Here is a 12,980-nt window from a genome sequence, read left to right as displayed (position 1 = left end):
CTCACTATCCATTCATATTGTACAATTATTTTGACTCTTTTAATACATTCATGGATTGTGCATGTTGCAAACAAGGCCACGGTTATTGTCCATCCCTAATAGCTCCTGAACTTTGTAACATGGAGGGTAGGCGCAGCCAAGAGTTGGTGGATCTGAAGTCACACTGGGCAAGGATGAGAGATTTCCTTCCCCAAACAACATTAGTGAAGCAGCTGGGCTTTATAACAATCCAGTAGTTTCATGGTTATTGTTACTGAGACTAATTTCAATTACAGATTTATTTAAATTCCCCAGCTGTCAGTGTGGGATTCAAGCTGACATCTCTGGATCAGTGGTCTAGAACACTGGTTGTTAGTCCAGTAACTTAAGCACAACATTATGAAACCCTAAAATTTAGTTGGTTCAATTGGCAATGCTTTCCTTTCTGTTGTGTGATGTTGTGTTTTAGCACTTGCAAGTATCCAAGCTTGCAGTGTTTTTCATTTATTGCACTGACTGCGCGATTAATGTTGTTCTTTATCTAGGTTTGGTTACCTTCACTACATCCATCTGGTTCTATAGATGGTTTCCCCTCACAACTATCTTGTATCCTTCACTCAAAATTTTTAATCTTTGAGGCCAGGTCCTTGAACTGTCTGTCAAAGGGAACAGATTCCCTCAAGTTATCTGTTCTAAACCAGTCATGATCAAAATGCACCACCATTGAATCTCTCAACTTTTTTTGTTCAAAGGAGAACAAAGACCTTACAGAGCCTTTCACAACTGCTCGATATTGCAAATACATCACAGCCAGAAAAAAAAAGAGTAGTTACTAACAAAGTATAGTGAACATGACATTGAGTTCCCATGCAGCCAAGAGCCATAAGCAAAAATTTGATGACCAGATGATTGGAATGGCACAGAGGGGGCCATTCAGCCTATTGAATTATGCTAACTCCCAGTAGACCAATTCTGTCAGTCCCTCCTATCTGCTCTTTCCCCACAGCCCTGCAAACTATTCACTCTGGAGTCTCTTTCCGATTACCTTTTGAAAGCTCTGATTCTGTTTCCACAGACAGTGACTTACAAACAATGTCAGGCTGTTGATCGATGTTAAAGTTGCCATTGAAATTTTTAAAGTGCTTACCACCACTGGTCTGGGTGGCCTGGCCTTACATAGGCTCAGAAAGTTGGATTTTGAAATCTCTTGGGCCAAGAGAAGATGCCACATTATTTTAAAGATAGCTGAACCATCTTAATCCCCATGTTGGGGTGATCCGGTTAATCTCCAAGATATTGACAACTGAAGGCCAATAACAATCAAGTCGAGTCGAACCATAGAAAGCATCCTATCCAGATGCATCACAGTGTGGTATAGCAACTGCTGTTCCCAAGAAATTGCAGAGAGATGTGAACACAGCCCAGTCCATTTCATAAACCAGCCTCCCCTCCACTGACTCTGTCTACACTTCCCACTGCCTCGGGAAAGCAGCCAACATAATCACCCTTTCCACCCCGGACATTCTCTCTTCTCCCCTCTCCCGTCAGGCAGAAGATACAAAAGCTTGAGAGCACATACCACCAGAGTCAAGGACAGCTTCTATCCTGCTGTTATGGAACTCTCTTACTAAAAGGTGAACTCTTGACCTCACAATCTACCTCATCATGGACCTTGCATTTTATTTGTCTACCTGCATTGCACTTCCTCTGTAACTGCAATGCTATATTCTGCATTCTGTTTTTTTACTATCTTGATGTAATTCTGTATAGCATGATCTGTCTGGATAGCACACAAAACAAAAGCTTTTCACTATATCTCAGTACATTTGACAATAATATACCAATATCAAAACCTTATGCTGAGAACCTTTACGAAGATGATTGCCAAGTGTTTAACCAAAGCTATTTTAATTAATGACCTACAGAGAGGGTTTTTAATGGCCACTCCAGGTTGCAATGCTCAGGTCATAGTGTCATAGTTGTTCAGCGCAGATAAAGGCCCTTCGGCCCTTCAATGCTGCCTGTTGTACCTACCTACACTAATCCCATTTACTCACATCACATAGCCTTCCCTGCCTTATATGGATGTATCTTAAATGTTGTGAGAGTATCTGCCTCCCCCATCTCTTCAGGCGATGCATTCCAGACTCCGATTACCCTCTAGGGAGGAACAACATTCCCCATCAGCTCCCTCTAGACCTCCTACCTCTCACTTAGTCCTGCTTGTCTTAAACACCCCTAACATGGGGGAAAAGGTTTTTACTATCTACCCTATCTATCCCCCTCATAATATTATATACCTCTATCAGGTCACCCCTCAAGTCTCCTCCACTCTAGGGAAAACAAACCCAGTTGCTTCGTATAACAGAAATGTTCCAATCCAGGCAACATCCTGATGAAAATTCTCTGTGCCCTCTCAAGCACAATCACATTCTTCCTATTGTGTGGTGACCAGAGCTACACATAGTGCACCGGTGTGACCTAATCAATGTTTTATAACGTTGTAACATGACGTCCCAGCTCCTGTATTTGAAGCATTGGATATATTCTATGTGATGACTATTAGGCTGAACAACAAGGAGCACGTGGGGTTCAAGAGTCTGATAGCAGTGAGGAAGAAGCTGTTCTTGAGTCTGGAAGTCTGGGTTTTCAAGCTCCTGTATCTTCTCCCAGAAGGTAGAAGAGAGAAAATTGAATGGCATCCTTGGTGGAATAGGTGGCCTTTGTGATGACTTGGACACCTGGTCCAAAGCTCATAGTGGTGGTCAAACATGACATCAAGATTGTGAATAACCTTTCTCTGTTTCAAATGGGTTCCAGGGAGGAGGAACGTGATTAGGAAACAAAGCTTGGGACAGGAATGGAATACATTGGCTTTGATCTTCCCCATGTGTAATTGGAGGAAATTCATTGTGCTGTATGTCCAACAAGCTGTTGAACAATCTAGTCACAAGAGAGGGGCCCTGGAAAATGTGCATTGTAAATGATGGGCTTTGCATTGCATGTTTTTTTTGTGTCTTACTGTAAAATGCAATGTATAGGCTGTACTGATGTGTATGTTGTTACCTCCTTTGCGGCTTAAATTTTGGGAAAACATCTTTCTTGGATTTAAGTTATGCTTAGCTTTTCCCTTCTAAGTTAACAATGAAGCAAAAACAATTCAAGCTTAGAAATTTTATTTATTCTGATGAGAATGTGCAGTAATGTTTTACAATTTCATTGCGTCAAGTTTAGTAAAATACGAAAATAAGTGAAAATGCAGACATCAGGTAGAGCTTTGTATTCTAACAAACCCGATTTTATTGGACACACCAGTATTTTGGTCTCCTCCAAAAATGTCCATAAGGTAGACATGTATGGCAGGTTTTACCACATATAATTACTGAAAGGCCTGGATAGAGTGGACGTGGAGAGGATGTTTCCGTTAGTAGGAGAGTCCAGGATCCGAGGGCACTGCCTCAGAATAAAGGGATGTCCCTTTAAAACTGAGATGCAGAAGAATTTCTTCAGCCAAGGGGTGGTGAATCTGTTGAATTCGTTACCACATAGAAATCTGGAGGCCAAGTCATTGGGTGTATTTAAGGCAGAGATTGATAGATTCTTGATTGGTAAGGGGGTTAAGGGTTATAAGATAAGATAAGTGGGAGAAGGCGGGAGAATGGGGTTGAAAAAAATCAGTCATGGTTGAATGGCGGGGTAGACTTGATGGGCTGAATGGCCTAATTCTGCTCCTATATCTTATGGTCGTAACTATAGAGTATGGAGAGCTGCTTCATATAGCTTATAGTTAAGTCATCTCATTCCCAGTCTGTTCAGGAAAGTCAGAGCAATTAAAGGTAATTTTGAGCCTTATGCATTGCGTGAGCATCATGTAGGTGTGCATATCCCCACTGTCATTGTTAAAGCTACAGTGTCATGACGAAAGCAGCTTTGCACTTTTCTATTGCATACATGTTACTCATTTCCAAATGCGTATGGTGCAGCGTGAGTTGTCTAATTGGAGTTGTATCAATTCATGCAACTTTATGTGCAGAGTCACCATCTAGTGGCAGTCATAGTGTTTCAGAACATAAAAAAATCTAAACACAGAATTTCAAAAGGACCAGTCAAGATATAAATTGAAAGTAAATAAATTGGGCTTGTTTAAAGATGTTGAGGTCATTTGGTTTACTTTCTTATGGTTACTGGGTCTACTATTGCTACGACACTCATTGATGAAAATGTCAGCATGAGCACAGTATTTGGTGAGGACTGAGTAGACCATAAAACCATAAGATATAAGAGCAGAATTAGACCATTCAGCCCATCGAGTCTCCTACACCATTCGATCATGGCTGATTTTATTCAACCCCATTCTCACCCACTTCTCCACGTAACCTATAGCCCCCTTCACCAATCAATCTCTGCCTAAAATATTCCACAGATTCACCACCCTCTGGCTGAAGAAATTCCTCCTCATCTCAGTTCTAAAGGGACGTCCCTTTATTCTAAGGCTGTGCCCTTGGATCCTAGACTGTCCTACTAATGGAAACATTCTCTCCATGTCCACTCTATCCAGGCCTTTCAGTATGTGGTCTTCCAAAGTCATCTACTTCTATATAGAATAATGAAATGCCCCAAGGCACCTCACAAGGCCATTACTGAACAAAATTTGCCACTGACCCACATAAAGCAATACTGGTGTGAAATGAACTTGCCTTTCTCTGGCGATATGCCACTACAATTGACCTCCTACTCTCTCCTGGACACAACACGGACGTCTGAACTAAGGTCAATGCTCGTCACATCCAGCCCCTCAGCTTCATGTCAGCTGCAGCTGACACATGAAGTGTGACCCCTTTCCTTTAAGTGGGATTGGCAACCTTGATTGAGAAGATTAGAAAGTACAGTTTATTGCCTTATGCACACGTACGGTGAGGTACAGGTACAATGAAAAACTTACTTGCAGCAACATCACAGGCACGTAGATTCAGACAACACACAGAACAGAAATTATACATAAGTTGTACAAGACAGTAAAGAAAAAGACTATGTGCAACACAAGACATTAGTCAGGTAAACGGATTGTTTATTTTTCTTTATTTATATTTTTATATAGAATTGAAAATGCACTCCATGGTAATGAGTCAAAATTCAAGACAACTTAGCAAGTTCACACCAAGAAGTGACATCGCTTAGTAGCTAATAAAACTTCAGAAACCAGTTGAAGAAAATTATATCAGTGGATTGAAAAAGAAATGTGGATTTACTGAGGTTTATGTGATATAACTATTATGACTATTGATCATAATTCTAGATCAAATTTTTTTAGAAGTCCTGATGCAGACCACTATTAAAATGTGCCAACGTCAAGACTTCTGAGTATTTTATTAACAATTTTTATATGTTCTTTTTGTTTCTATGGAGACCACCTATGAGGAGGTGATGCAGTACATCATGAAGCAACATAATCAGCTTTAAAGCACACCCACATTACTTGCTCCTACGTAAATCTTTCACCCACTGTCAGCGTCACACAGCCTTCTTTATTGAAATTGGAGGGGGCACACTATTTCACCAATCCACTTTTGCCTTGTAAGCTTGAGCCTTATTCCAGAAGTTGAGCTGGGAGTTTCGACTGATACTCCCTATATTGTAAGAGTATTTGTTGCCAGAGTTGCTGAGCTTCAGATGAAAGACTATGCCAAGTCTGCCTAGTTCTCTGGACCAATTGGCTCTTGAAGATGCTGAATCAACTTTCAAAGGTTAACTGGAGGTTCTCCCATTATCCAAGTTAATGTCCACCTCTCAATCAGAACAATGAAAACAGGTTAACTGGTCAGCCATCTCATTGCTATTTGTGGGATCTTGATGTGTGCAGACTAGCTACTGTTTGGCTAATATCATGATCTATGGATAATCAAAGGTATGTAGAAATGTTTGAGAAATGGTGTGTAAATAGAATTTAGTTCAATCTTCATTCTCATCTCCTGGTCTTTCACACTGTGTTCACTACTGTACGTAGCCCCATCCTTTGCTGTGCTCTCTCTCTCAGCACTACTTGACTTGCTCCTGGCATTTACACGCTGCTTGCTTTCTACTTGTACACTTTTTCTTTCATTTTTATTCCTCTTTTTTTTACCTGTTCTTTCGCTTTATGCCTTCTCCACCTCTCCGTGCCTTCTCTACCTCTCCGTGCCTTCTCTACCTCTCTGTGCCTTCTCCACCTCTCTGTGCCTTCTCAACCCCCCTCTCTCTTTCACCCTCTCTTGTTCACCATCTCTCTTTCACCCCTTCTCTCTCTCCTTCTTTCACTCCCCTCTGTCTCTCAATCACCATCTCTCTCTCGCTCATCCTTTCTTTCACTTTCTTTCACGTCTCTTTCTTTCATCTCTCTTTCACCCTTTCTCTTTCACCCCCTTCTCTCTCTTTCACCCCCCTCACCCCTCTCTCTTTCACCCCTCCCCACCCCCCCCCGTCAGAAATGCATAGAACCAACAACACAAATTCAGAATCCATCAGATCCCAGGTGTGAGATGTTCAGTCACCTGCCTCCACCTGAGGGATTGTCTAGAGACGAAAACATAATCATATTTAATCAGTATGTGGAGCCAGTTACAAGGACGGCAAGCTGCAGCCTGGGTATAATTATTTAGCTATTTTTCCTCTCATTTTCATTTTAAAACTTTCTCTTTTGTATTTCTCCCTCAGTCTGGTTTACTGGAGTCTGGAGTATATTCTCATTTTGGAGAATGCTCGGTGGATTGGTCTACCCCATCAGTTTTAACCAGTGAAAGGCCTCTGTCCACGCTCTGGTGTCCCTACAGAGGATTTTTACTGCCGCTCAGCATTCTGAGATTCACCTGCTTCCATTGCTCTCCCAAGTAGCACCAGCAAGAGGAGGAGAAATTACTGCCACACTAAGTACATCTGAAAGATCAACACCCACTGATTTCCCATTAAATCCCAGCTATATGTGAGGGATTTTGTGAACCCGAGTTTTTAAGATGGCAGTTTTGTTAGCAGCAGGTGAACACTGTAGTTAATAGTGGAGAGAATGTACCATCAGAAAAAAATACTGAAAGCTGTTAATATGAAAAGGCATGATGAGTAAGTGCACTTCAAAAGACTTCTAACGTCATGAGTCATGACTCTAATTTCAGTTATGTTAATGTTTAGTTGATCACAGATCATTCAATGTCTGTAGTGCAAGTCGACTCTCTCGCATAAAAATCTCTCTCCCTCATCCTCTCAGGCTGTATCTCACTCAATGTCCTCTCAATTGAAGTCCTTCTGACCTTTATAATGTTATTATTTTACGTTTCATTTCCTGTTATGTTTTGAGCACTTAATGGATAATTTTTTTTACCTGCAGCCAACAGAAAAAAAGAAAGAGAACGACCAGAAATCTCGCTACCATCTGATTTCGAGCACACAATACATGTTGGATTTGATGCTGTCACAGGAGAATTCACAGTAAGTGACCTTGCACTTTATGCTGGAAGGATGATGGAGGAAGAAATTGTGTGCTAAATGGGTATATTAGCTTGTGTTATAGATGGGTACATTAGATTAGTGGTAAAGTTACTTGTCTAGTTTCCAAAGGCCCAGGAAGCTGATCTGGTGACGAGTTCAAATCCCATCATGGCAGCTAGAGAATTTAAGTTCAAATAATTAAATATCTCTGGAATAAAAATCTAGTAACCACATCTCATATCATTAAAAACCCACTTGCTCACTAATGCCCTTCAAGGAAGAAAATCCACTGCCCTCACCCAACCTAGTTTGTACTTGATTCCGGACCCCAGCAGGATGGTTTAATTGGCCTCTGAAGTGGCCAAGTAAGCCACCCAGTGACAGGTGATAAATATCAGTCGAGTCAGTGACACTCCTTTTCTGCAAATGAGTAGATAAAAAAACAGTTCGGACTTAACTTCTTAATGTGGAAGCCTTATTTGCAGCCGATATATAGCGTCAAACACGTGCATGTAGCTGTTCATGCTCTTGCCATCTTAGTTCATCTCACCTTGTCAGCATATCCATCTGTTTCTTTCTCCCTTATGCGCGTAGCCTCCCCTTTAAATGCCTTTGGTGTTCAGCGAACTACTTATGACAGTAAATTTCGACCCTTTAGGTAAGGAATTTTTTCCCAGATTCCCTATTGAATACATGAATGACCTTTTCTATTTGAGTCCACTTGTTTCGGACTCCCCACAAACGGAAACTGCATAATGAGGACGTTTTACTCATGCTTCCACTCTTGCCAGTCCATTAATAATTTTCAAGATCCCTGTCAGGTCACCCTTCAGCTTTGTCTTTTCCATAGTAAAGAGTCCAACATGTTTGTTCTTTTCTGTGGTTACAACCTCTCAGTTCTGGTGTCACAAGAGCACAAGAAAACAGGAGCAGGAATAGGCAACAAGGTCCTCAAGCCTGCTCCACCATTCAATATGATCATGGCTGATCTATACTAACCTATTCTGTGTCAGTTCCTCATCACCCTGAATTCTTCGCTTTCAAATATTTATCTATCTAATGATCTGGACCTCACCACCTTCAGGAACACAGAATTCCAGAGATTCTCTTGCTTGAAAATAACCTCCTTGAATTTTTTTTATATATAAACAAGGAAATAAAACTGAAGATGATAGAGGTTGAAATTGATGAATCGAAGTTCAGAATAAATGTTGTCATCCTCCATCACACAATAAGTTGTCAGCATTTAGGATAACCTATTCAAGTGTTGACTCCAAATATTGTGGAACTATTAAGCAGCCAGGTGATTAGAGTTATAGAATTGTAGAGCATGGAAACAGGCCATTTGGCCCAACTCATCCATGCTGACCAGTGAGCATCCATCCGTATTAATCCCATCTCCCAGCATTTGGCCCATAGCCTTCTATGCCTGGACAATTCAAGCGCTCATCCAGACACGTCTTAAGTGCTATCAGTGACTCTGCTCCCACCACTCCCTCTGGCAGTGCATTCCAGGTACTCATTGCTCTCTGGGTGAAGTAGGTACCCCTCAGATCCCCTCTAAGTTTCTTTCCCCTTATCCTAAATCTATCTCCTTGACAGTTATCTACCTCTTATCTGGGGAAAAAATTTCCTGTAGTCCACCCTATCAATATCTCTCGTAATTTTATATACCTCAGTTATGTCCCCTCTTAAGCTCCCCCACTCCATGCAGTCTCTCCTCTTAACTGCTCCATCCCATCCCAGGCAATATCCTGGTGAATCTCCTCTGCACCTTCTCCAGTGCTATCATATCCTTTCTATAGAATGGTGACCAGAACTGCACACAGTACTCCAGCTGAGGTCTGAGTCAGGTTTTATAAAGTTGGAGCATAACATCCTAGCTTCTGTATTCAGTGTCCTGACTAATGAAGGCCAGTATCCAGGTAGATAACGTGGATCTACCTGCGATACTACCTTCAAGAATGTTTGGACTTGTACTCCAAGGTCCCTCTATTCTTCAGTACTCCCTAAGACCCTACAATTCATGGTATATGTCCTAGCCTCATTGGTGCTCACAAGATGCATCACATCACATTCGTCTGGATTAAACTCCATCTGCCATTTGTAGGCCCATTTCACCAACGCATTGATATTTCTCTGCAGCTTAAGACTACCTTCCACACTGTCGATAACTCTGCAAATCTTTGTGTCATCCACGAACTTACTGATCTTGCCTCCTACATCCAAATTATTCACGTACACTATGAACAGCAAGGGTCCCAGCACCGATCCTTGTGGGACATTTGTAGTCACAGGCATCCAATTGCAAAACTAACCCTGTAACATTACCCTCCATCTCCTATTGCCAAGCCAATTTAGGGTCCACTTTGCCAACCTGCCCTGGGCCATAACCTTTTGAACTAGTCTCCTGTGTGGCACCTTAACAAAATCCTTACTGAAGTCAATGTAAATCACATCTACTGCCCTGCCCTCATCAATGTACTTTGTTGCCTCTTCAAAGCATTAAATCAAGTTAGTCAGACAGGATCTGCCCTTGACAAAGCCGTGTTGGATGTCTCTTATCTAGTCCCTGCCTTTCCAAGTGATCATTAATCCTGTCCCTCAGTATCTTCCCTACCATCGATGTTAGCCTCACAGGTCTTTAGTTATCAGGCTTTTCCCTACTGTCCTTCTTATAAAAGGGGACCATTGCTTGATGTCCTCCAGTCATTTGGTACCTTGCTTGTGTCTAGCAAAGGTTTAAAAATCTCAGCCAGAGATGGTTGATGGGAACTTTATGCTCAAGTGAGCGAGGAGGAGGACCTGTAACAATCCTATGTTCCTCTGACTAATGAGTCTATTGGCTTTGGGAACCTATTGGACCAGAGTAGGGTCCACCTCTGGGTAGCACGTCTCCACAGCCACAACAGCTCCCTACCCTCAGCTTAGAAGAGCAAAATCATGCTGGTTTCTTTCTCTTAATGCCAATTTAATGTCTTGAAGTTGGAAATAACGGCAGAATTGAACTCAACTATTTAATTAACCATTAATAAACTTGATTCACTACTGCAAGTTACTCCATATTAACGTGAATGAACATTAGAAGCCAGTTGGCTTTTTGTACCTGCTGTATCATTCTGATAAGATCACAGCTGACCTTTTATCTCGTCTTAGAATATTTTTGTATCACTTTTTTTCCACTCCCTCCCTCCCAAATCCCAGGGCATGCCTGAGCAATGGGCTCGATTACTACAGACATCGAATATCACCAAACTGGAGCAGAAAAAGAATCCCCAGGCAGTGCTGGATGTTTTGAAATTCTATGATTCAAAAGAAACATCAAACAGTCAAAAATACATGAGCTTCACAGGTAAGAGATCTGTTTGTCCCTTTTTTCCTATTGGTCTTCTCTGCATAATTATCTTCATTCAACCACCTTGTAAAGCGAGATTTGGAATTCAAAAAAACTGCAGATGCTGGAAATCTGAAATAAAAGAAAATGCTGGAAAATCTCAGCAGGTCAGGCAGCACCTGTGGAAAGAGAAACAGTCAACGTTTCAGATCTGAGACCAGAACTGAGAAAGAAACAAGTTGGTCTCAGTAGCAGAGGAGGGGGTCGAGGAGAGGTCGATGGGAAAAACAAAAGGAATTTCTCTGATACGGTGGGACGACATTAATAACTGCTGTATATTGCCTTTGATTAGGCATCACTGAAGCTTCCTGTGATTTATCTTTCTTACATCTCTTGCCCACATTCCTTCTAATTCTCCCTATCTCTGTAAGCTGCTTCACCCCCGCATCAATTCAATTTTGACCCAATATTTTCTTCTCCTCACTATTGACAGCAGTTTCTTCAGCTGCCAGGGTGAAAGCAGGTTTGGATGCTTAGAGAAGATTGGAACACACAGTGTCATGAAGGACTGTATCCCATGATGTGTGGGGATTTTTATTTCCAAGGAAAAAAAAGCAGGTGGTGGAAATCTGAAAGATAAACAGATTTCATAGAGTCATAGAGTACCACAGCACAGAAACAGGCCCTTCGGCCCATCTAGTCCATGCCACCTGATCTTCTGCCTAGTCCCATCTACCTGCACCCGGACCACATCCCTCCAAACCCCTCCCATCCATGTACCTATCCAAACTTCTCTTAAATGTTACACTTGAACCCGCATCCATCACTTCTGCTGGCAGCTTGTTCCACACTCGCACCACCCTCTGAGTCAAGAAGTTCCCCCTCAGATTTCCCTTATATATTTCACTTTTCACCCTAAACCTATGTCTTCTAGTTCTAGTCTCACCCAACATTAGGGGAAAAAGCCTGCATGCATTCACCCTATCGATACCCCTCATAATTTTGTAAACCTCTGTAAGATCTCCACTCATTCTCCTGCGCTTCAGGGAATCAAGTCCTAACCTATTCAACCTTTCCTTATAACTCAGGTCCTGGAGTCCCGGCAACATCCTTGTAAATCGTCAGATGTAGGGTCTCTGACTTGAAAAGTTAACTGTTTTTCTCTCTCTATAGATGCTGCCTAACCTGCTGAGTACTTCCAGCAATTTGAGTTTTTATTAGTATTTTCAAGATGTTTTGAATATTTATTCTTCAAATAGTTCACCTGCAGCATAATTTTATGCTTTTATTTTCTGCAGATAAAACAACAGATGGTTATGCAACCACAAATGCACTGGTGAGTTCTTTATTCACATGCCTCTACTTGAGATAGTTTGGAAAATAATACCGTCTACAGTCATTGTTGTGTAGCATCATTTGGGTGGCTCCCAAACCAAGTCATCAAATATCTATTTTTGCCTTTTCGGGTTGGTAATCTAGAAGTTACAAACTAAAATCTCTCGCTGGGTTAATGACAGTTTGGGAACTTAATGAAAAATCTATGAGATTGATGTGTGGAATAATTAATAAGCAGATGTGTGTTTCAGAATTAATCAAGGAGTGTTTTTATGGAGCTTTTCTTACTTAATTCAAAGGCACGTGCATTTTGTAATCTAACTGTAAGAAATAAAACACCTTAAGCCGTGGTGTCCACTGAAAGCATTATAGTCTATTCCAGACAGCAATGGGTAGGGAACATGCATGCCCCAGGACATTTGTCTGGTAGTGGATCATGGGAACATAGGAACTGCTGGATGCAGTAAAATCACACTCTATCTGGTTCACCTTATATATCCTCCCTAGAAGTGGCTGCACAGGTTGATAGGGTGATAAAGGCGGCATATGGCATGCTTGCCTTTATTAGTTGAGATATTGACTTCAAGAGTTAGGAAGTTATTTTGCAGCTTTATAAAACTCTGGTTAGGCCACATCTGGAGTACTGCATTCAATTCTGGTCGCCCCATTATGTAGGAAGGATGTGGTGGCTTTGGAGAAGGTGCAGAACAGGTTTAGCAGGATGCTGCCTGGATTAGAGGCCATGTGCTATAAGGAGAGGTTGGACAAACTAGGGTTGATTTCTCTGGAGCGGCAGAGACTGAGGGGAGACCTGATAGAAGTTTATAAAATTATGAGAGGGATAGATTGAGTAGACAGCCAGTATCTTTATCCCCAG

General features: G+C 41.6%; 1 protein-coding gene across 9 annotated transcripts in view; it reads left to right on the top strand.

Annotated features, from left to right (window-relative positions):
• The window catches only part of pak1 (p21 protein (Cdc42/Rac)-activated kinase 1), a 187,545-nt gene that overhangs the window by 132,127 nt on the left and 42,438 nt on the right, over nucleotides 1–12,980 (top strand). For all 9 annotated transcript variants that reach the window (XM_052026239.1, XM_052026235.1, XM_052026240.1 and 6 more), the window contains 3 exons: nucleotides 7,334–7,434; nucleotides 10,639–10,786; nucleotides 12,067–12,104. In XM_052026239.1, coding sequence (XP_051882199.1) covers nucleotides 7,334–7,434; nucleotides 10,639–10,786; nucleotides 12,067–12,104 — 287 coding nt within the window. The remainder of the gene's footprint in view (nucleotides 1–7,333; nucleotides 7,435–10,638; nucleotides 10,787–12,066; nucleotides 12,105–12,980) is intronic.

Source organism: Pristis pectinata, chromosome 11 (assembly GCF_009764475.1).
Source record: "Pristis pectinata isolate sPriPec2 chromosome 11, sPriPec2.1.pri, whole genome shotgun sequence".
NCBI classification, from domain to species: Eukaryota; Metazoa; Chordata; class Chondrichthyes; order Rhinopristiformes; family Pristidae; genus Pristis; species Pristis pectinata.
Note: the sequence above shows the minus strand (reverse complement) of the source record. Positions and strands in the feature narration are given on the sequence as shown.